Source organism: Dipodomys spectabilis, unplaced genomic scaffold (genome assembly GCF_019054845.1).
Source record: "Dipodomys spectabilis isolate Male_0828 unplaced genomic scaffold, ASM1905484v1 ptg000419l, whole genome shotgun sequence".
In the NCBI taxonomy this organism is placed as follows: Eukaryota; Metazoa; Chordata; class Mammalia; order Rodentia; family Heteromyidae; genus Dipodomys; species Dipodomys spectabilis.
Window position 1 is genome coordinate 169905 of NW_024871096.1, and position 25621 is coordinate 195525.

At 51.1% G+C, this 25621-nt stretch overlaps 1 protein-coding gene across 1 annotated transcript in view; it reads right to left on the reverse strand.

Annotated features, from left to right (window-relative positions):
• Nucleotides 1-25621, reverse strand: part of Wdr27 (WD repeat domain 27) — a 120775-nt gene that overhangs the window by 63401 nt on the left and 31753 nt on the right. The window contains exons 16-22 of the mRNA XM_042667750.1: nt 23035-23112; nt 18597-18694; nt 17366-17455; nt 14330-14451; nt 13711-13844; nt 13144-13241; nt 12200-12321 (exon numbers count right to left, since the gene is read on the reverse strand). Coding sequence (XP_042523684.1) covers nt 12200-12321; nt 13144-13241; nt 13711-13844; nt 14330-14451; nt 17366-17455; nt 18597-18694; nt 23035-23112 — 742 coding nt within the window. The remainder of the gene's footprint in view (nt 1-12199; nt 12322-13143; nt 13242-13710; nt 13845-14329; nt 14452-17365; nt 17456-18596; nt 18695-23034; nt 23113-25621) is intronic.

Sequence of the window (25621 nt, forward strand, 5' to 3'; positions counted from 1 at the left end):
GACTACACACAGCTCGAATCTGCATCAAGAGCGACTACACACAGCTCGACTCTGCATCAAGAGAGCAACTACCCACAGCTCGAATCTGCATCAAGAGCAACTACCCACAGCTCGACTCTGCATCAAGAGCAACTAGCCACAGCTCGACTCTGCATCAAGAGAGTGACTACCCACAGCTCGACTCTGCATCAAGAGAGTGACTACCCACAGCTCGACTCTGCATCAAGAGCGACTACCCACAGCTCGACTCTGCATCAAGAGAGTGACTGCCCACAGCTCGACTCTGCATCAAGAGCAACTACCCACAGCGACTACCCACAGCTCGACTCTGCATCAAGAGCGACTACCCACAGCTCGACTCTGCATCAAGAGCGACGACACACAGCTCGACTCTGCATCAAGAGAGCAACTACCCACAGCTCGACTCTGCATCAAGAGAGCAACTACCCACAGCTCGACTCTGCATCAAGAGCAACTACCCACAGCTCGACTCTGCATCAAGAGAGCAACTACCCACAGCTCGACTCTGCATCAAGAGAGCAACTACCCACAGCTCGACTCTGCATCAAGAGCAACTACCCACAGCTCGACTCTGCATCAAGAGCAACTACCCACAGCTCGACTCTGCATCAAGAGACCAACTACCCACAGCTCGACTCTGCATCGAGAGAGCAACTACCCACAGCTCGACTCTGCATCAAGAGAGTGACTGCCCAGAGCTCGACTCTGCATCAAGAGCAACTACCCACAGCTCGACTCTGCATCAAGAGAGTGACTACCCACAGCTCGACTCTGCATCAAGAGCAACTACCCACAGCTCGACTCTGCATCAAGAGCAACTACCCACAGCTCGACTCTGCATCAAGAGAGCGACTGCCCACAGCTCGACTCTGCATCAAGAGAGCGACTACCCAAAGCTCGACTCTGCATCAAGAAAGCAACTACCCACAGCTCGACTCTGCATCAAGAGCAACTACCCACAGCTCGACTCTGCATCAAGAGCAACTACCCACAGCTCGACTCTGCATCAAGAGCGACTACCCACAGCTCGACTCTGCATCAAGAGAGCAACTACCCACAGCTCGACTCTGCATCAAGAGCAACTACCCACAGCTCGACTCTGCATCAAGAGCAACTACCCACAGCTCGACTCTGCATCAAGAGCAACTACCCACAGCTCGACTCTGCATCAAGAGCAACTACCCACAGCTCGACTCTGCATCGAGAGAGCAACTACCCACAGCTCGACTATGCATCAAGAGCAACTACCCACAGCTCGACTCTGCATCAAGAGCAACAACCCACAGCTCGACTCTGCATCGAGAGAGCAACTACCCACAGCTCGACTCTGCATCAAGAGAGCAACTGCCCACAGCTCGACTCTGCATCAAGAGACCAACTACCCACAGCTCGACTCTGCATCGAGAGAGCAACTACCCACAGCTCGACTCTACATCAAGAGCAACTACCCACAGCTCGACTCTGCATCGAGAGAGCAACTACCCACAGCTCGACTCTGCATCAAGAGCGACTACCCACAGCTCGACTCTGCATCAAGAGCAACTACCCACAGCTTGACTCTGCATCAAGAGCAACTACCCACAGGTCGACTCTGCATCAAGAGAGTGACTGCCCAGAGCCCGACTCTGCATCAAGAGAGCAATTACCCACAGCTCGACTCTGCATCAAGAGCGACTACCCACAGCTCGACTCTGCATCAAGAGAGCAACTACCCACAGCTCAACTCTGCATCAAGAGCAACTACCCACAGCTCGACTCTGCATCAAGAAAGCAACTACCCACAGCTCGACTCTGCATCAAGAAAGCAACTACCCACAGCTCGACTCTGCATCAAGAGCGACTACCCACAGCTCGACTCTACATCAAGAGAGTGACTACCCACAGCTCGACTCTGCATCAAGAGCAACTACCCACAGCTCGACTCTGCATCAAGAGCAACTACCCACAGCTCGACTCTGCATCAAGAGCGACTACCCACAGCTCGACTCTGCATCAAGAGAGTGACTACCCACAGCTCGACTCTGCATCAAGAGCAACTACCCACAGCTCGACTCTGCATCAAGAGCAACTACCCACAGCTCGACTCTGCATCAAGAGAGTGACTGCCCACAGCTCGACTCTGCATCAAGAGAGTGACTGCCCACAGCTCGACTCTGCATCGAGAGAGCAACTACCCACAGCTCGACTCTGCATCAAGAGAGCAACTACCCACAGCTCGACTCTGCATCAAGAGAGCAACTACCCACAGCTCGACTCTGCATCAAGAGCGACTACACACACCTCGACTCTGCATCAAGAGAGCAACTACCCACAGCTCGACTCTGCATCAAGAGAGCAACTACCCACAGCTCGACTCTGCATCAAGAGCGACTACCCACAGCTCGACTCTGCATCAAGAGTGACTACCCACAGCTCAACTCTGCATCAAGAGCGACTACCCACAGCTCGACTCTGCATCAAGAGCAACTACCCACAGCTCGACTCTGCATCAAGAGCAACTACCCACAGCTCGACTCTGCATCAAGAGCGACTACCCACAGCTCGACTCTGCATCAAGAGGGACTACCCACAGCTCGACTCTGCATCAAGAGCGACTACACACAGCTCGACTCTGCATCAAGAGAGTGACTACCCACAGCTCGACTCTGCATCAAGAGCGACTACCCACAGCTCGACTCTGCATCAAGAGCGACTACCCCCAGCTCGACTCTGCATCAAGAGCGACTACACACAGCTCGAATCTGCATCAAGAGCGACTACACACAGCTCGACTCTGCATCAAGAGAGCAACTACCCACAGCTCGAATCTGCATCAAGAGCAACTGCCCACAGCTCGACTCTGCATCAAGAGCAACTACCCACAGCTCGACTCTGCATCAAGAGCAACTAGCCACAGCTCGACTCTGCATCAAGAGAGTGACTACCCACAGCTCGACTCTGCATCAAGAGAGTGACTACCCACAGCTCGACTCTGCATCAAGAGCGACTACCCACAGCTCGACTCTGCATCAAGAGAGTGACTGCCCACAGCTCGACTCTGCATCAAGAGCAACTACCCACAGCGACTACCCACAGCTCGACTCTGCATCAAGAGCGACTACCCACAGCTCGACTCTGCATCAAGAGCAACTACCCACAGCTTGACTCTGCATCAAGAGCAACTACCCACAGCTCGACTCTGCATCAAGAGAGTGACTGCCCACAGCCCGACTCTGCATCAAGAGAGCAACTACCCACAGCTCGACTCTGCATCAAGAGCGACTACCCACAGCTCGACTCTGCATCAAGAGAGCAACTACCCACAGCTCAACGCTGCATCAAGAGCAACTACCCACAGCTCGACTCTGCATCAAGAAAGCAACTACCCACAGCTCGACTCTGCATCAAGAAAGCAACTACCCACAGCTCGACTCTGCATCAAGAGCGACTACCCACAGCTCGACTCTGCATCAAGAGAGTGACTACCCACAGCTCGACTCTGCATCAAGAGCAACTACCCACAGCTCGACTCTGCATCAAGAGCAACTACCCACAGCTCGACTCTGCAACAAGAGCGACTACCCACAGCTCGACTGTGCATCAAGAGAGTGACTACCCACAGCTCGACTCTGCATCAAGAGCGACTACCCACAGAGAGAGTGACTGCCCACAGCTCGACTCTGCATCGAGAGAGCAACTACCCACAGCTCGACTCTGCATCAAGAGAGCAACTACCCACAGCTCGACTCTGCATCAAGAGAGCAACTACCCACAGCTCGACTCTGCATCAAGAGCGACTACACACAGCTCGACTCTGCATCAAGATAGCAACTACCCACAGCTCGACTCTGCATCAAGAGAGCAACTATCCACAGCTCGACTCTGCATCAAGAGCGACTACCCACAGCTCGACTCTGCATCAAGAGTGACTACCCACAGCTCAACTCTGCATCAAGAGCGACTACCCACAGCTCGACTCTGCATCAAGAGCGACTACCCACAGCTCGACTCTGCATCAAGAGCAACTACCCACAGCTCGACTCTGCATCAAGAGCGACTACCCACAGCTCGACTCTGCATCAAGAGCGACTACCCACAGCTCGACTCTGCATCAAGAGCAACGAGCCACAGCTCGACTCTGCATCAAGAGAGTGACTACCCACAGCTCGACTCTGCATCAAGAGCGACTACCCACAGCTCGACTCTGCATCAAGAGCGACTACCCACAGCTCGACTCTGCATCAAGAGCGACTACCCACAGCTCGACTCTGCATCAAGAGCGACTACACACAGCTCGAATCTGCATCAAGAGCGACTACACACAGCTCGACTCTGCATCAAGAGAGCAACTACCCACAGCTCGAATCTGCATCAAGAGCAACTACCCACAGCTCGACTCTGCATCAAGAGCAACTAGCCACAGCTCGACTCTGCATCAAGAGAGTGACTACCCACAGCTCGACTCTGCATCAAGAGAGTGACTACCCACAGCTCGACTCTGCATCAAGAGCGACTACCCACAGCTCGACTCTGCATCAAGAGAGTGACTGCCCACAGCTCGACTCTGCATCAAGAGCAACTACCCACAGCGACTACCCACAGCTCGACTCTGCATCAAGAGCGACTACCCACAGCTCGACTCTGCATCAAGAGCGACGACACACAGCTCGACTCTGCATCAAGAGAGCAACTACCCACAGCTCGACTCTGCATCAAGAGAGCAACTACCCACAGCTCGACTCTGCATCAAGAGCAACTACCCACAGCTCGACTCTGCATCAAGAGAGCAACTACCCACAGCTCGACTCTGCATCAAGAGAGCAACTACCCACAGCTCGACTCTGCATCAAGAGCAACTACCCACAGCTCGACTCTGCATCAAGAGCAACTACCCACAGCTCGACTCTGCATCAAGAGACCAACTACCCACAGCTCGACTCTGCATCGAGAGAGCAACTACCCACAGCTCGACTCTGCATCAAGAGAGTGACTACCCACAGCTCGACTCTGCATCAAGAGCAACTACCCACAGCTCGACTCTGCATCAAGAGCAACTACCCACAGCTCGACTCTGCATCAAGAGCGACTACCCACAGCTCGACTGTGCATCAAGAGAGTGACTACCCACAGCTCGACTCTGCATCAAGAGCAACTACCCACAGCTCGACTCTGCATCAAGAGCAACTACCCACAGCTCGACTCTGCATCAAGAGAGTGACTGCCCACAGCTCGACTCTGCATCAAGAGAGTGACTGCCCACAGCTCGACTCTGCATCGAGAGAGCAACTACCCACAGCTCGACTCTGCATCGAGAGAGCAACTACCCACAGCTCGACTCTGCATCAAGAGAGCAACTACCCACAGCTCGACTCTGCATCAAGAGCGACTACACACAGCTCGACTCTGCATCAAGAGAGCAACTACCCACAGCTCGACTCTGCATCAAGAGAGCAACTACCCACAGCTCGACTCTGCATCAAGAGCGACTACCCACAGCTCGACTCTTCATCAAGAGAGCAACTACCCACAGCTCAACTCTGCATCAAGAGCGACTACCCACAGCTCGACTCTGCATCAAGAGCGACTACCCACAGCTCGACTCTGCATCAAGAGCAACTACCCACAGCTCGACTCTGCATCAAGAGCGACTACCCACAGCTCGACTCTGCATCAAGAGCGACTACCCACAGCTCGACTCTGCATCAAGAGCAACGAGCCACAGCTCGACTCTGCATCAAGAGAGTGACTACCCACAGCTCGACTCTGCATCAAGAGCGACTACCCACAGCTCGACTCTGCATCAAGAGCGACTACCCACAGCTCGACTCTGCATCAAGAGCGACTACCCACAGCTCGACTCTGCATCAAGAGCGACTACACACAGCTCGAATCTGCATCAAGAGCGACTACACACAGCTCGACTCTGCATCAAGAGAGCAACTACCCACAGCTCGAATCTGCATCAAGAGCAACTGCCCACAGCTCGACTCTGCATCAAGAGCAACTACCCACAGCTCGACTCTGCATCAAGAGCAACTAGCCACAGCTCGACTCTGCATCAAGAGAGTGACTACCCACAGCTCGACTCTGCATCAAGAGAGTGACTGCCCACAGCTCGACTCTGCATCAAGAGCAACTACCCACAGCGACTACCCACAGCTCGACTCTGCATCAAGAGCGACTACCCACAGCTCGACTCTGCATCAAGAGCAACTACCCACAGCTCGACTCTGCATCAAGAGAGCAACTACCCACAGCTCGACTCCGCATCAAGAGAGCAACTACCCACAGCTCGACTCTGCATCAAGAGCAACTACCCACAGCTCGACTCTGCATCAAGAGCAACTACCCACAGCTCGACTCTGCATCAAGAGACCAACTACCCACAGCTCGACTCTGCATCGAGAGAGCAACTACCCACAGCTCGACTCTGCATCAAGAGAGTGACTGCCCAGAGCTCGACTCTGCATCAAGAGCAACTACCCACAGCTCGACTCTGCATCAAGAGAGTGACTACCCACAGCTCGACTCTGCATCAAGAGCAACTACCCACAGCTCGACACTGCATCAAGAGCAACTACCCACAGCTCGACTCTCCATCAAGAGAGTGACTGCCCACAGCTCGACTCTGCCTCAAGAGAGCGACTACCCAAAGCTCGACTCTGCATCAAGAAAGCAACTACCCACAGCTCGATTCTGCATCAAGAGCAACTACCCACAGCTCGACTCTGCATCAAGAGCAACTACCCACAGCTCGACTCTGCATCAAGAGCGACTACCCACAGCTCGACTCTGCATCAAGAGAGCAACTACCCACAGCTCGACTCTGCATCAAGAGCAACTACCCACAGCTCGACTCTGCATCAAGAGCAACTACCCACAGCTCGACTCTGCATCAAGAGCAACTACCCACAGCTCGACTCTGCATCAAGAGCAACTACCCACAGCTCGACTCTGCATCGAGAGAGCAACTACCCACAGCTCGACTATGCATCAAGAGCAACTACCCACAGCTCGACTCTGCATCAAGAGCAACTACCCACAGCTCGACTCTGCATCGAGAGAGCAACTACCCACAGCTCGACTCTGCATCAAGAGAGCAACTGCCCACAGCTCGACTCTGCATCAAGAGACCAACTACCCACAGCTCGACTCTGCATCGAGAGAGCAACTCCCCACAGCTCGACTATGCATCAAGAGCAACTACCCAGAGCTCGACTCTGCATCAAGAGACCAACTACCCACAGCTCGCCTCTGCATCGAGAGAGCGACTACCCACAGCTCGACTCTGCATCAAGAGCAACTACCCACAGCTTGACTCTGCATCAAGAGCAACTACCCACAGCTCGACTCTGCATCAAGAGAGTGACTGCCCACAGCCCGACTCTGCATCAAGAGAGCAACTACCCACAGCTCGACTCTGCATCAAGAGCGACTACCCACAGCTCCACTCTGCATCAAGAGAGCAACTACCCACAGCTCAACTCTGCATCAAGAGCAACTACCCACAGCTCGACTCTGCATCAAGAAAGCAACTACCCACAGCTCGACTCTGCATCAAGAAAGCAACTACCCACAGCTCGACTCTGCATCAAGAGCGACTATCCACAGCTCCACTCTGCATCAAGAGAGTGACTACCCACAGCTCGACTCTGCATCAAGAGCAACTACCCACAGCTCGACTCTGCATCAAGAGCAACTACCCACAGCTCGACTCTGCATCAAGAGAGTGACTGCCCACAGCTCGACTCTGCATCAAGAGAGTGACTGCCCACAGCTCGACTCTGCATCGAGAGAGCAACTACCCACAGCTCGACTCTGCATCAAGAGAGCAACTACCCACAGCTCGACTCTGCATCAAGAGAGCAACTACCCACAGCTCGACTCTGCATCAAGAGCGACTACCCACAGCTCGACTCTGCATCAAGAAAGCAACTACCCACAGCTCGACTCTGCATCAAGAAAGCAACTACCCACAGCTCGACTCTGCATCAAGAGCGACTACCCACAGCTCGACTCTGCATCAAGAGCGACTACCCACAGCTCGACTCTGCATCAAGAGCGACTACCCACAGCTCGACTCTGCATCAAGAGAGCAACTACCCACAGCTCGACTATGCATCAAGAGAGCGACTACCCACAGCTCGACTCTGCATCGAGAGAGCAACTGCCCACAGCTCGACTATGCATCAAGAGAGCAACTGCCCACAGCTCGACTATGCATCAAGAGACCAACTACCCACAGCTCGACTCTGCATCGAGAAAGCAACTACCCACAGCTCGACTCTGCATCGAGAAAGCAACTACCCACAGCTCGACTCTGCATCAAGAGAGCAACTGCCCACAGCTCGACTATGCATCAAGAGAGCAACTACCCACAGCTCGACTATGCATCAAGAGAGCAACTACCCACAGCTCGACTCTGCATCAAGAGAGCAACTACCCACAGCTCGACTCTGCATCAAGAGCAACTACCCACAGCTCGACTCTGCATCAAGAGCAACTACCCACAGCTGGACTCTGCATCGAGAGAGCAACTACCCACAGCTGGAGTCTGCATCGAGAGAGCGACTACCCACAGCTCAACTCTGCATCGAGAGAGCGACTACCCACAGCTCGACTCTGCATCAAGAGACCAACTACCCACAGCTCGACTCTGCATCAAGAGAGCAACTACCCACAGCTGGACTCTGCATGGAGAGACCAACTACCCACAGCTGGACTCTGCATTAAGAGCAACTACCCACAGCTCGACTGTGCATCAAGAGAGCAACTACCCACAGCTCGACTCTGCATCAAGAGCAACTACCCACAGCTCGACTCTGCATCAAGAGCAACTACCCACAGCTCGACTCTGCATCAAGAGCAAATACCCACAGCTCGACTCTGCATCAAGAGCGACTACCCACAGCTCGACTCTGCATCAAGAGCGACTACCCACAGCTCGACTCTGCATCAAGAGCGACTACCCACAGCTCGACTCTGCATCAAGAGCGACTACCCACAGCTCGACTCTGCATCAAGAGCGACTACCCACAGCTCGACTCTGCATCAAGAGCGACTACCCACAGCTCCACTCTGCATCAAGAGCGACTACCCACAGCTCGACTCTGCATCAAGAGCGACTACCCACAGCTCGACTCTGCATCAAGAGCGACTACCCACAGCTGGACTCTGCATCAAGAGCAATTACCCACAGCTCGACTCTGCATCAAGAGCAACTACCCATAGCTTGACTCTGCATCAAGAGCAACTACCCATAGCTTGACTCTGCATCGAGAGAGCAACTACCCACAGCTCAACTCTGCATCGAGAGCAACTACCCACAGCTCGACTCTTCATCGAGAGCAACTACCCACAGCTCGACTCTGCATCGAGAGCGATTACCCACAGCTCGACTCTTCATCGAGAGAGCAACTACCCACAGCTCAACTCTGCATCGAGAGCGATTACCCACAGCTCGACTCTTCATCGAGAGAGCAACTACCCACAGCTCAACTCTGCATCGAGAGCAACTACCCACAGCTCGACTCTGCATCAAGAGAGCAACTACCCACAGCTCGACTCTGCATCAAGAGCAACTACCCACAGCTCAACTCTGCATCGAGAGCGATTACCCACAGCTCGACTCTTCATCGAGAGAGCAACTACCCACAGCTCAACTCTGCATCGAGAGAGCAACTACCAACAGCTCGACTCTTGCCAATGTCTTTTGAGTTGCACTTGAAAGAAAATAATGTCTACAAAATAAGATGGAATTAGAATGACGATCATTTAAAAAGTTAGCAATTCATTTGTGGGACCCATTTGCAAGCCCAGAAATACCCAAAGTCTAAACCAGTCATAACCTGAAGTCGATGCCCTGCTGAGCAGCAGCCCAACGCTGCCAGAAAGCTGCCAGGCCGACTCCTCTTCCTCACTGCTCTCCCTGGGAGGCACAAAACCAAGACTACATAGAGCACAGACCGCAGCAGCATGTGCCTTGCTTGTGATCGCTGCTATTTGAAGCCCCATAAAGAAGTTACAAAATTCTTTAAAGGGAGGCCTGCATTCATCTGGTGACCTACTGCAAAGTGCTTAAAAACATGTTTATTCTGTTTTTATTCAGTAAGATTCTGCACAAATAAAGGAAGATGCAGAAAAGGAATAATCTTTTCCTTACAACACTATATAGATATTTACCATGGTGTTATTCAGCCAGAAAAGTGTCTCCTATTGTGACTGGAACATTCTGGTAACAAATGCCAGGGCCAAAAGTAGGGAAGTGTCGGGATAAGAAGCCAGTCTGGGTCCTGAAAGGCTATGGGTGCCTGCAGGCCAACCACCCCACACACTGCCACCTCTGGGTTTGTGGCCACCTTAACTGATCCCACAGGCCTGTCCCCAAGGAATGAGCCTCTGACTCTATAGCCTCACCCACAGCACCCCTAAACAGGCTTCCTCTGGCCCAACACCACACCAGCTTCCCCTCCCTAAGAAAGGGGCCTCATGGAGTCTGTCTCTGGGCTGTGGTTCAGCATCCAGAGTCTGCTCTCCCGAGGCGAGCTGCTCATGCGATGTCACAGACCACAGCTGCTCTGTAAAGCAGAAACCACCACCCACTGGGACTGGAACTAGGTTAGAGTGTGGACAATGAAGCCTCCTAGCCAGTTGTCACTGAGCATAGTGACACCTCAGGTCCTCACTCTGAATTCAGAAGACATCACGAGTCAAACTCTTAAAGTAACAAGCCTTATAAACAACCATTACAGCTTGAAGCAGGTGTGGTGGTGTACACCTATAACCCCAAACCTACAGAGGCTGAGGCAGGAGGATTAAGGCTTCCAGGCCAGTCTAAGTTATACAGCAAGGTCCTGCCTAGAGCAAACAAACAACATCATAGTTGGTGAGAACAACTGAAGGAGGTACAGTTGACCATTACATGTATGTATGGGGCATATTAAATGTGTGTGCAGGGCAGTACATGTGTGGGGGGATATATGTGTACAGGGAGGGCATTACATGGGCATATGGGGTATATTACATGTTAGAGTAAATTTCATGTGCGTAGGGAGTATATCACATACATGAATGGAATACATCCGTATGCAGTGCATTCCATTTGCGTATAGGGTAAATCATGTGTACATGGAGTACATTACATGTGTGTGGGGCATGTTACATGTGTGTTGAGTATACTGTATAGGGGTGAAGTGCATTACATGTGTGTAGAGTACATTATATGTGTATATAGAGGACATTATATGTGTGCATACAGGACCTTATATGCATGTGTGGAAATACCACAGTGAAACTCTTTGCACAATTAATACACACTAATAAAGCCTTAGTAACCAAAAGCACCTTTGTTCGCAAGTCTTTGATGTTCCTTCAGATAACAGAACACTGTGAGGACTGAACAGAGTCTGTGAGGGCCTTCTACCCGCACCCACTGGCATCCTCAATCACGTCTGCCAAAGCCATCAGCCGTATTCCTGGGACCCTCAGGAGAAACTGCTGACCTAGTCTCTGCCTCACACAGTGCACCTGTGTGGCACCTGCCCAGGTGGCATGAGCTGTGTGGCCCAGCTCCCCCTCCATAGAATTTTGAGTGAGAAGACACCACTAGGACAGACTGGAAGTTGGCCCATGGTGGGAATCTCCCTGTTACCCCGTGACCCTCTGACCACCCTTCCTGGGAACCCCTCTTGAGACTCCCCCCCCCCCCGATCTTACCCTTGTCCTTGAGTTCAGCCCTGACCTTGTCTGGAAGTACGCTGCCTGCCACAGCTGCAGGAACATTATTCAACCTGCTACAGCCACAAAGACACTGCAAATGGATGGCTAAAACCCTTCCTTTCCCCTGCCCTGCCCTGCTCCCTGTCTCCCAGGCCCTGCTCGGTGTTCCATGATGAAACCCTGGCCTGGCCTGTCGAGGTCTCTGCCTTCTTTCTCTCCTTTGATCCATTTGATCTTTCCTAACACTGGTGACTCAGTTTCCCAACAGCCCACAAGATCATCAAAGATCAAAGTACAAAACTTTACATGTACTAATATTAATTCATGCAGCCAAACATCAAAGTTTAAGGGTAGTTTAAAGGACAATAAAAGTTAACACTGAATTTGATAGCAATGATAAAATTGTATCATAATGTATTTGTCACTGTTAAAACACGTTAAGCTCAAAATTTGACAATTAATACACAGACTGCAAACTTACTTTGTTTTGACAAATTTGGTGGACGGGCCGGGAGTGAACTTCTGTGATCACCGCAGCACTGCAGCCCATGTTGAGGTCAAAAACTTCCAAAGTCCTGTCTCTGCCGGCTGTCAGCACCAAGTCTGTAGCAATCCAGTTAGGGCTCTGCTCACAGGACACACAGTCTGTCTGCTTTACTCATACAGCTCACGGGACATTTTGAGACCCAGGAAGGATTTCTGATGTTCCACAAAAAAGGGCCTGCCCAGCACACAGCAAGAGAGGGTAGGCTGCGGGAAGAGGGGAAGTGGTGGTGCAGGAGGGCAGGCAGAGAGGCTGCAGGAAGACTAGTGAAGACGGCAGCCACTCAGGAGCTCGACTCTTACATCTATGGACTGTGAGTGACCCATGGAAAGAAAGAAAGAAAGAAACGAACGAAAGAAAGAGAGAAAGAGAAAGAGAGAGAGAGAGAGAGAAAGAGAAAGAAAGAAACAAAGAAAGAAGGAAAGGAAGAAAGAAAGAAAGAAAGAAAGGAAGGAAGAAAGAGAGAGAAAGAGAAAGAAAGGAAGAAAAAGAAAGAAAGGAAGGAAGGAAGGAAGGAAGAATGAAGGAAGGAAAGAAAGAGAGAGTGAAAGAAAGAGAGAAAGTAAAAGAAAGGAAGGAAGAAAGAGAGAAAGAGAGAGAGAGAGAGAAAGAAAGAGAAAGAAAAGAAAATGCCCTATATTCCTAGGCACTGTTCAGTGAAGTACAGCCCCAAAATGTCTGTAAGCCCACCCTGCTGTGTGTCCTAACAAGCCCTTAGGGTCTCACTGCTGCAATTATGTCTGCAGTTGCTGTAATGAGTGCTGTGGAAAAGATGATCTGTGACTCCTGACACCAGAACAGTCCCAGTGACTGGAGCTTCCGGGCCCTGGCACCAGGAAACGGCCAAGTGTGTGACACAGTGGAGACCAGAGAAAGGATACAAGAGTAGAAGTCATTCACTGCTGACAAGCTGGTCACATCTGCCGAGCCTGCCATGGAGCAGCAATGCACGGCCTGGCACCAGCTCTTTGGCTTATACCTGGAAGGAAAAAAGTGAAGGCAGTCAGTCTCACTGCTTCTGACTACAGCCAAACATCCCACCTCCTATAAAAAAACAAAAATGCAAGTAAAGGCTTCACGCCACTTAACAAGTTCTATTTTTTAACACTGCACTAGTAGGTAACTGACTCGTCATAAAAGACCTGTTTTCATTCACATCTCGGTCCTATTTCTAAAGGGTAGCCTAGGTAGTGAGTGTGTTTAATAAGCGTCTACATGGTCTTAGCCCCTAGAAGTAATTTCCTAACGGAGAGTCACCAGACAGCAGTGGAGTAAGATGTACCACCCAGCAGGAGACGCAATTACGGCAAAGAGGCGGATGTGCACAGGGCGGCCACTGGGGAGGAAGGAGTACTCAGCTCTGCCCATGGGGTAGGGACACGTGCATGTTGCTAACCCTTAGATCAGAACTCAGCAGATGGAGGGAAAGCAGAGGGAGGGCAACCTGCCTTTTCATCTCATCTCTGTGAGGATCGAGGTGAACCTTCAGGAGCCGGAGCTCAGGGCCAGACGCTAACAGCATGAATGTGTCCATGTAGTAAAACTGCGCGGACTGGACTGGCTTGGGAAACATGTCTCTGCCCTGGAAAAAGACAGGCCATTGATGCCCTGCAACAAGCCTGCTAACCGAGGTTCCCACCTGTCCCAGGTGGAAAACCCTTCTTCAGAGCTGATGGAGTTGAAAGAACCTGCATGGTTACACTCAGCTGTAATCAGCATTTCAAATCCTGCCACCTACAAACACCAGCCTGAGCAGAAAGCCGAAATCCTGAAGGGACATATGAAAGGGCATGGGTTTTTACTAGGCCTGAAATTCAAAGCGTGCTGTGACACACAGGTATGCTGTCTGCAGTCACCTCCGCCTGCTGTGCACGCGGGCACGGACACATGAGAGTCCGTGAGCACTGTCCCCCTCCGAAGCAATCACCCCCTAGGCCTTCCTAGCCTCCTGGTGAAGGCTGGACGGGACCTGAGGAGGTACCCCCAGGAGAGCGTGGCCACAGCTCAAGACCAATGAGAGCCAGCCTGAGGCCACCGCCCACCCCAGAGCCAACTGCACCCCAGTACCAAGAGCAGCACAAGCTCCGCCCTGCGGGCCGACCACACCCTCAAGGTCCGGTCCTGGGCTGTGGAGAGTAGCCACCTCCCGTCCTGGCTCCAGCAGACCCTGTTCACGGCTCCATCGTGACCTGAGGACAGAGGCAAGAGGGAGAGTCCAGGGCGCTGCCTGGAGTACTCTCCCAGGACACACACACTGCCCGAGCAAAGGTAAGGCCAGCATCACCCACCCACACTGTCCAGGAGACAAGTTATCTGAAACTATCTATCTGGGAGTCACGGTAACACAGTTTCTCAGGAAGAGTTTTCTGAACCCCCTATTCTTAAATGATAGCGTTCAAAACCAAACCCCATACACACCGGTGGCTATGAGCACTTAAGAGAGCGCTATAAAAATACTGTGATGTAAGAGTGCAGACATGTGTGGACTTTGCAACCATTATTATTTATCTTAGTAGGGGAGAAAATGCCAAAATGGTTCACTGTGGAGCGCACTGCAGAGCGCCGTGCTGAGGTATGAGGGGCCACTTGGAGCCCAGCTCCTGCCGAGGCACACACCTCCAGAACCGGAGGTCAGCAGCCTGCTGCAGGACCCCGGCTGGCGGAGACACGGCAGTCGGCAGACTCCAGTGCGCCAAGGCTTTGTGGTCCCGCCTCACGCTCTTGGTGCGTGCGGTCTGGCTGGCTGGGGACACGCTCCTCCTCTCAGAAGGGGCTCAGGCAGGGAGTCACCTGAGCCCGTCTGCCTGAAGCAGAGACGCGGAGAGGCCCGGAACACAGACTGCTGAGAGGAGTCTGTGAGCTGGGCCTGCGGCAGAGCCGGGAGGGAGCTGGGTGGTAAGCAGGCGTGAAGCTGCTCGATGCCAGCCACCACGGGGGTGGGGAAGAGGGGCCGTGACTCGCGGGACAAGCACATCCCCCTCCGTGCACCTGTACTGAAAATACACTGCAGAGAGCCAGCAGACTTCAGGTGAGCCCCAGACACAAGTTACACTCCGTGACTTACACAGTAGACACCGAATTGGTGACCCCTTATTGTACTGGTCAGAGTACCAACAAAATAAAAATGGAAAAACCTGTGACTTCAATCAAGCAGAGCTAAAATTTGCTGAGCAGCAAAGGACATGAAATAGCTTTGCTGCCCCCTTGTGACACACTCTCATCAACACAGGGCTGCCTACCAGTCCAAAGCCAGGCTGGCTGGGAGCAGAGTGTGCTGCTGGCTGGAGGCCAGGGTCACGGCCCCAGGAAGCAGTCCTGGCCCAGCACCGGTGCACTGCCCCGGCGTCTCACCTCCACATGACCCTCCCACCACCCCCGTGCAGCTCCCCTCCCTCCATCGCCAAAGAAGGGTGCTCAGAGCTACGTCCACCCCAGTCACAGGTGCCCGGCTGGCTGGTGCCACGAGAGAGGAGGGAGGGAGGTTGTGGCAGAGAGTGAACCACCTGAGTCTGAAGCAGGCTCTGGCCACCCACCCGCGGCTGAGGCATCGCGACCCTCCAGCAACAGACTCAATTCCGAGGGCTAGCGCAGGTTCTGTCAAGGGAGGACGGGGAGGCCTCCCCTCCTGGGCCTGCAATGCTGGCACACTGGGGCCTCCAGGAAGAATGCTCATTCACAGTTGTCTCAATGACTAGGACTGTGATCAAACATAAGCACCCGCTGGTCCACTCTAGCGAGGTGCAGTGACACCAATCACATTTCCAAACTTGAGCTCCATGGCTACCAAACAGGGGAACACACAAGTGAGAGGACGTCAAGGCACAAGGCAGACTCTCCAAACAACAGAGAAAGTACCTTAAAGACAAGTCTAAGCACCTACTCTGCTCCTCGATTCAGCGGGCAGACCTTCCCAGTAAGATGTGTGCACAAGGCCACTTGGGGAATGGATCAGCAGCAGACAGCCTCCTGCCTGCGGGGTGCCTGCATAAGCCTGAGGAGCCACAGAGGTCAGAGGCCAGGGAGGTAAGGAAGAAAGGGCCTCAGTCGGGACTGAGGTGCTCCTGGTGACCGGGGAAGGCAGCACGCTGCCACACACCATCTGGGAGAGACCACAACTCCTCTGACAGCAGGGGAGCAGGAAGCCAGGCCCTGCCTAGCAGGGGCCACCCGGACACTACCGGGAGCCTGAGACAGACCCCCAGCTCAGGCTAAGCCCAAACCCAGACACACCTGGGCATCTTTGCAGCCGCCTCCCGGCCCCGACACCTTCCCAGTAACCCCGCTCCCAGTGTCACTCCCCCAACCCTCACGCTGGCCAGGCCCAATGTATAAAACAGATGACCTACAAAATGGCCTTTCTTTTTGTGTTGGGTAAATTATCTGTAAGCATAAGCACTATCTGAACCTAATGGGGCACTGTAATATTTTGAGCTTAGAACTGAGAATCCCGAGTGTTAAGGGTTAAAAGCAAGGTGTAGTAATTTAACATTGCTGCTCACAATCTCAACTCTACCTTCTTAAGAAAAAAGATTCAGCTGGGCACCGGGGGCTCACACCTGTCATCCTAGCTACTCAGGAGGCTGAGATCTGAGGATTACAGTTTAGAGCCAGCCCAGGCAGGAAAGTCCAGGAGACAGTTATTTCCAATAAACCATCAGAAAACTGGAAGTGGCGCTGTGGTTCAAGTGGTAGAGCACTAGCCTTGAGCTGAAGAGCTGAGGGACAGCACCCAGACCCTGAGTTCAAGCCCCATCACCAATCAAAAAAAAAAAAAAAAAGATTCATCTTGTTGCATTTATAAACATGTCTGTTACCAACTCTACTTATTTCAAAATAATTTTCAATTACATCTTTTGTTTAAGTTAGTTAAACATATCCCAGCTCTTTAAGATTTGGCTGCCTTTGCCTCACAGAGAGCATGCACCTGCAGGCACGGGTGCTCTGCGTGGGCCTGGGCCTGGCGACATCTGGTTTATTCTTTCATCATTCCCCATCTCTCCCACCCAAGCCTCAGCCAAACCCAGTGTGGAGTGCAAGCAGACCAGAGTCATCAGCTGACACAATGACCAACAAAGCCATCCTTAAGATCAAGATGCATTTTACCTGACAGAGCAGCTGGGGTTCCTGTAAGGCTGGCGTCAAAGAGCAGGGAAAGATGATTGGCTAAGGCACAGGCCAACCGCTGTCCGTCTCCTGTTTGAAAACATGAGCGCTTCCTGTGAAGTCCTGAGACATGGAAGTCCCACGGGTAAGGCAACAGACAAACGGCAGTGCTTTTAGAAAGCCTGATGTTCATTTTCTCCGGCAGTGAAAAGCTAGAACCCGCGAGTAGCAGGACTCACAGACCCACCCTCCTGCATGGCAGGGCCCTAGGGTGCTGCCCCTGAGAGGGACACGGGACCACCCCCCACGTGAGAGGGGGTCTGCCACCCTCTGCTCACAGAATGGAGCTGAGCCGCCCACTCAGCTGTGGGTCTGGGAATCCAGGAACTCTCTAGGCAGGATACCCCAAACACTTATCTCAGGCCTGATTCACATCCACAGGCCAGCTAAGAGATACTTAGCTATGCACTTGTGTTGAAACATCTCACCAAACCAGCCTAAAAACGAATTGCAGGCTTCATCCACAATGCTCAGTGATGCTTGAAGAGATACAGCCACCCAAGAAATGTCCTAATCTATACAATTCTCAGCAACAAGTTTTTAATTTTTTGGTAAAATTACATGAAAAACAGAGGGGATTCTAGCAGCACTGGCCCTCTGGGCCAGTCACTGAGCAAACTCTGGACTTGGCAAAGGTACGAACTGCCGGTGTGGCTCCGGGGAGCACTGTAGTAGGCCTGTGCTGGAGAGAGGCATGGCGCACCTGTCAGCAGGTCCCACTTCAAGGACAGGGCCCAGGTCTGGGCTGCCTTCACGAAGCTGCAGGCATCCCCACACTGCCCTCACTCCTTCAAGCATTAAGAAAAAACACTGCAGTTCCACTGAAGAGGATACGCACCTGAAAGAGCAGCCACCAAGGACGGCCTGGGACCAGGGAGGGCTGAAGTAAAGAGCTGGCGGGCCACATCGAGGCCCCCCTCCAGGGTCTGGAGGGAATGGTATGAGTCTGTGAGCCGGGCAGGCAAAGCCCTCTGGCGGGCTCCCCTGTGTGGAGGGACACACGGCAGGCATGTAGGTGCCACCTGCTGTGAGGCCAGCGAAGGAGTGAAATGCTGGGCCCTACCCTGGCTGCCATCAAGCATACTCAAGGCTCTCAAGGCAGCAGGCAGTGGGAACACCTGAAACAGGGCAGTGACCGTGAAAAGGAGAGACCTCCTGGGGTGTGGCCTACCGGAGTACTGGATCCAGCTCACAGCAACCGGCTCCGAGGCCACAGCAACCTGCCTGCTGAGTCTGTGTGGTATACCGCTCTCCAGAGGGTAGTCCTCCCTTCAAGGAAGATCACAGGGAAGAAAGGCCAATGGGTCTTACCAAGAGGAGAGGTAAAAAGCAAGCTAGAAATGAAGTGGACTTCCCACTCACTACATGGGTAATTTAACTGCAGTAAACTTGAAATTCTACCACAATCTCATTCAAAATCATAGGGAATCACTTTACAATGTTCATTGTGATTGGGTATATCATGAAACACATAAAGACTTCTCTGAAAAATGCACTAATGGACAATTTTCTCAATGCAAACAGAAGGGGACAGACCTCATACCCGGGCTGAGTGACACACACAGGCAGCGTACTGACCTCACACCTGGGCTGTGTGACGCACACATGTGTGTACAGGCCTCATACCCGGGTTGAGTGACACATACACACAGTGTACAGACTTCACACCTGGGCTGTGTGATACATGCATGTGGTGTAGCAGACCTATTAAACAGTAAAAATGTATCCTGTCTAACTGGATGTGAATACTATACTGGTATTTGTGAAGGTCCACAGAAACTGAAAACACACTTTCCACTTTCCTCTTCTTTATGGACAGCTGTTACAATACTATTCACTGGTCTTCTCCAAATAGTACACCTATCGTAAGTTGAAAAGTGGTTAGCAGTTCACAGCTAACCACAGAGTCACCGTTGAGTGCAGTCAAGTCTGCTATAAACATGCTCAGAACATGCTTTAGCCTGAAACTAGATAAAAGCCTATGTTATCATAAAGTGCTGCGTATCTCATGCTGTCAACTGAATACCTGGGCCAAAACTCTGGCCACACCCTGTAGTTCTTTCAGGCAGAGGTTGTTTCTCTGGTGACGGTAGTGCCCACTGGAGCCCCAGACCAGGGCCACTGCCCAGCATTCAACAGAGGCCACACCACACCTTGTTAGCCAAGACAAGGACCAAAATTCACTTGTGGTAGGTAGAATGTACCTATAAGTCTGATAGTACACACACTGGGTGGCAAGTAAAGGGTTACAAATGAATTCTACTACAGGTATGATGTTTCTGAATCTTGGTAAAGTTGAAAACTCATAACTAAATTATCATTAAATCAACTGTATTCAAATAACCTGTACCCAGTTTATACTTACCATGAAAATAACTACAGTACATTCTGGGTTTGCAAACAAAATGAAGGCAGGCTAAGGGGAGAAGTGCTTGAAATTACGAGTATCACCAGAGAGGGACAGCAGGCGCTGGGAGGGAGGAAGCAGAGGCCGTCTCTCAGGGCAGAAGCCACCTGCTGCCACGGCCAGACCAAGTCAGACTCCGCTTGCTCACTCTGCAAACTCAGGGGTCTTTTAGGAAATGTTGTTGTCTGCTCTTTTAATTAAGAGTCCCGCAAGTCCTGCCATCCAGGCTGCTAGAAAAATAGATACTGTTCACGTAAACAGTGTATTCAAGCTATGTTGTCAAAGTAGGTTCCCATGATCTATTTTTACATCTGAACTGTTACATTAGTGTTAAAAATAAATAGGGGGTGACATTGATCACGATGTGCTGCATTCATAAACTATTTTGTTAAGTGGCAGCTCCTTTGTACAAAAGCTTACAGGTATTTTTTAAAGAAAAACGTCTGGATGCTAGTGGCTCATATCTGTCATCCTAGCTCCTTAGGAGGCGGAGCTTGTTAGGATCACAGCTTGAGGCCAGTCCAGGCAGAAAAAGTTTAGGACATACCTTCTCAATAAATAACTAGACACAGAAATGTGAACCTATGATCCTAGCTGTTGGCAATCCTAACAACAGGTGAAAAACAGGAAAGAAAAAAAAATTACCCTATCAGAAAAAAAATCTCCAGCAGACAATAGGGCTGAAGACATTGCTCAGCAACTAGGATGATCCTCCTAGCAAGGGTGAGAACAAGAGTTCAAACTCAAGTCCCACCAAGAGTCCGGAGGGCTGGGCACAGCTGTCCTCTCAGCTACTCGGGAGGCGAAGGTAAAAGGACAATGCCAGGTAAAAGAGCAATGCCAGGTAAAATCCTGAGACCCTATCTCACAACACTAAAAACACAAAGGCTGGGGATGTCTCAAATGGCAGACCATTTGCCCAGTAAGTGCGAGGCCTTGAATTCAAACCTCCCATTGAAAAAATAATGCCTTGAGTTGCATCAGAGTGCAGGACTCTCACCAGGCTTGGATGCACTTTGCTGTAGGCAAAAGTAGAAAGCAGAAATGGAAGGAACAGCAAAAAGGCTTAAGGAAAGCATCAATGAACATGGGAAAACAATACCCACAACATCAAAAACACCATAGAAATCTATCCATCAGAAAGAATGACATTGTACTACTATTCATATGGGAACGGGAAGACTTGGGAAAAGGTTACATTAAGTGAAGTAAGCCAGATCCAGAAAACAGGTTGCACAGATCCTCTCATCTCTGGTAGCTAGAATGTGCTTTAGCAAACACACTGCATGGTAAGCAAGGGTTACAGATGAATTAACTAAATGAAGTATAATCAACTCTGTGGAGAGCACAAATAGTATACTTCTTTAAAAGACTAAGTCAAATTGAGCCAGTGGCTCATGCCTGTAATCCTAGCTACTCAGGAGGCTGAGATCTGAGGATCACAGTTCAATGCCAGCTCAGGCAGGAAAGTCCATGAGACTCTTATCTCCAATTAACCACTAGAAAACCAGAAATGGCGCTGAGGCTCAAGCAGTAGCGTGCTTGCCTTGAGCTGAAGAGCTGGGGGACAGCGCCCAGGCCCAGAGTTCAAGCCCCACAACCAGAAAAAAACGAAACAAAACAGACTAAGTCAAAGCCCAACAAAGTAAGTGCCAGAAAATGGATACTTGCAAGAGTGAAGGGTGGGGCCAACAGGAGAGGGGTAGAAGAATGAAGGGGATGGAAGGAAAACACAGGCAAGAATTGTATACACACAGAACTGAGAAGTATAAGAGGAGGAGGGGGTGACGATGTTGGAATGGTGACCCAGGTGTATCGTGCACATAACAGCTTTGTTATATTGCAAAAATAGTCAATACATAACCTAAAATTCAGATAAAGGAAGGGGAGGTTGGAGACTGCTGACAGGGGTGACACTGATCAAGGCACACTGTATTCATAAAGGGATTCAGTGAATTTGGCAAGTCCTTTGTACTCTACTTTAAAAAAAGCATCCAATTAAAAATTGGTAAATCTCTAAAAATGTTTCTCAAGAGAAGAAATATAACTGATCAACAAATAGACAGAAAATCTTCAGTATCACTAGGTGTTAGGGAAATGCCAATTAAAACTATAACGAGATACCAGAAAATTCTCAGCATCACTAGGTGTTAGGGAAATGCCAATTAAAACTATAACGAGATACCAGAAAATTCTCAGTATCACTAGGTGTTAGGGAAATGCCAATTAAAACTATAACGAGATACCAGAAAATTCTCAGTATCACTAGGTGTTAGGGAAATGCCAATTAAAAATATAAGGAGATACCATCTCACCCCAGTCAGAATGGTTTTCATCAAAAAATAAATGATAAATGCCAAAATGATGTGAGGGGGGAAAAAAGAGAACGCTCCCTTCCCTTATATATGATCGGTGTGAACACAAATTAGAAAAGAAAACAATATAGAGGCTCCACCAAAAGCTAAAAGATCAGAACTAGCATCTGATCCTGCTAACCCACTTGCCAAGTGCATACTGCCAAGAGAAGACACCACCACAGCAAAGAGCTGTCTGTGTTTACTCAGGCACGATGCGCACAGCTAGAATGGGGAACCCTTGCAGACAGCCATCATCAATGCATGAGCAGAGAACAAAATGTGTAAAGAATGAGACTGTATCATCCACAGTGAAAGTCTCACAGAGTCCGAGGTGGCCTCTGGTGCAGGGGCCTGCTGGCCGGGGGTGGACTCCATGTGTCCTGGCCATCCTAGCAGCACCAGCACCACGCAAGGCCTCACCGCTGCTGCCCAAGAGGTGTGAATAACCACGCGTCAGTTATTTTAACAAAAATTATGTATTTCAAAATTGTTGAAGTGGTAAAAATACCAGATGTCTGAAAAATTGTTAACATGAGGCCATCAAAGGGTATTTATGTAATTACTCATATCTGCGTAGTCTTATACCTGTACAAAAAAGTCTGTAGAAACATTTCAAGAGTCTGTGTTTGCTCGCACTGGGACTTGAACTCTAAGCCTTACGCGCGCCTGACTGGAGCCCCAGTGGGAGCCATGTCTCCAGCCTGGCTATTTTGGTGACAGTCTTTCAGACTTTTCTGCCACACCTGCCTTCTGTGCACAATACTCGGGATTTCAGGCATGAGCCACCAGTGCTGGGCTTGTGAATCATTCGAAGTTACTTCAAACAGATAAATTAGGTTACATACCATTTGTAATTGTTCTTGCATGTTGAAGACTTTCTGTCACCGTGCTTGATGTTAGTCTTTGGTGAAAACATGGTTACACTGTGGGAAGAAAACCCATGACACCCTTCAAGAGTTCAGTCCACACGTCATCCAGGGCAAGAACACGCCTTCATATCAGCATTGATGGCTCCAGCCATCCCCTGCTCCTCCCAGCCCCTCCCTGCTCCCAACTCACCTCCCACTGCACCGTTCCTCTGTTGTCCCATCTAAAATCCTGAGGCTCCAAAGTCCCAGGGAAGAACATAGGAACAACATGGTCTGGCAGCTGCCTACACTCGCAATGTGCCTTACACAGCAAATCCTGGCAGTCCACCCTTCACAGGCTGGACACCAACAGCCAATGAGCCCTCCTCCTCCTCCCTGTAACACCCTTCACAGGCTGGACACCAACAGCCAATGAGCCCTCCTCCTCCTCCCTGTAACACCCTTCACAGGCTGGACACCAACAGCCAATGAGCCCTCCTCCTCCTCCTCCTCTTCCTCCTCCTTTTCCTCCTCCTTTTCCTCCTCCTCCTCCCTATAACACTCTTCACAGGCTGGACACCAACAGCCAATGAGCCCTCCTCCTCCTCCTCCTCTTCCTCCTCCTCCTCCTCCCTATAACACTCTTCACAGGCTGGACACCAACAGCCACTGAGCCCTCCTCCTCCTCCTCCTCCTCCTCCTCCTCCCCCTCCATGTGACACCCTTCACAGGCTGGACACCAACAGCCACTGATCCACCCTCAGTCACTCATGCACAATTTTTCTGAAGCAAGGAATTTAGACTACATCCTTTACTCGCGCATCTTTGCATTCATTATCCCTCTTCACTATGCATCCATCTCTCCATCACCCATGGCTGTCCTTCTCAACATCCATCTATAAGAGCCTGATAAGTGGGCAGAGATGCCAAATGCTTTCCCAGATGTGAGGCTTCACAGAACAGTCAATAAGTAGAGCACAAGCGTGCTTATCACTGTCCAGGCCAGCAGAAAGAGTGAGGCAGGAAAGGACCAGAAAGAGGACTGGAGCTGCTGTCATACAGAGTAGCCCAGGACAGAGACTGGAAAAAGCTCCAGACAGAACCGAGGACAGTGGTGGAAGTATAAACTGGAAGAGAAAGATGTGAGGTTGGAAAACCAAAGGGGGCTAGAGAGCCACCAATGGAGGCCATGTGTAGCGGAGCACAGAGCCACCAAAGGTGACCACGCTGTCCTATCACTGTGCAAGGACACACCAGAGACCACGGTGCTGTTCATCACTGAGCACTGACACACCAGAGACCATGGTGCTGTTCATCACTGAGCACTGACACACCAGAGACCGCTGTGCTGTTCATCACTGAGCACTGACACACCAGAGACCGCTGTGCTGTTCATCACTGTGCACTGACACACCAGAGACCACGGTGCTGTTCATCACTGAGCACTGACACACCAGAGACCGCTGTGCTGTTCATCACTGTGCACTGACACACCAGAGACCACGGTGCTGTTCATCACTGTGCACTGACACACCAGAGACCACGGTGCTGTTCATCACTGAGCACTGACACACCAGAGACCACGGTGCTGTTCATCACTGAGCACTGACACACCAGAGACCACGGTGCTGTTCATCACTGAGCACTGACACACCAGAGACCACGGTGCTGTTCATCACTGTGCACTGACACACCAGAGACCACGGTGCTGTTCATCACTGTGCACTGACACACCAGAGACCACGGTGCTGTTCATCACTGAGCACTGACACACCAGAGACCACGGTGCTGTTCATCACTGTGCACTGACACACCAGAGACCGCTGTGCTGTTCATCACTGTGCACTGACACACCAGAGACCACGATGCTGTTCATCACTGAGCACTGACACACCAGAGACCACGGTGCTGTTCATCACTGAGCACTGACACACCAGAGACCACGGTGCTGTTCATCACTGAGCACTGACACACCAGAGACCGCTGTGCTGTTCATCACTGTGCACTGACACACCAGAGACCACGGTGCTGTTCATCACTGAGCACTGACACACCAGAGACCATTGTGATGTTTCATTGGTGTCCACAGTGACACCAGAGACCAATGTGCTGTTTCCATCAGCATGCAGGGACCAGAGAGGGTTTGAAGGTAACATAAACATATCTGGCCACTGTGGGAATCACAAGCACAGTCTATGTTAGATGTAGGATGGAGACACTTGAAAGTGTTCATTTGAAAGGAAGAGACTCGTGCAGCACTGAGAACTACAGGGAGACTCTGTTGTAGTTTTCTGCAAATCAACTATGGATCATGCTGCTATTATTTCTTCTTCTGCAAAGTCTCATGATGAAGCGTGCTACCTTAGGTTTTGACTCTCTGGCCTTCAAGAAATGGCCTGGGGCTTGGGCTCTGGTGGGTTACATCATTTTAGAGCATCACCATTACCTCCTAAATGCCACCAGCTCTTCCTAACACGGGGAAGGACTCACAAGGACTTGCCAAGCTGGTGCAAGCCTCTGGGTGAGTGCACTTGAGAGCTATTTGCTGCTGCAAACACTTCACAGTACCCAGGGGCCCTGTGCC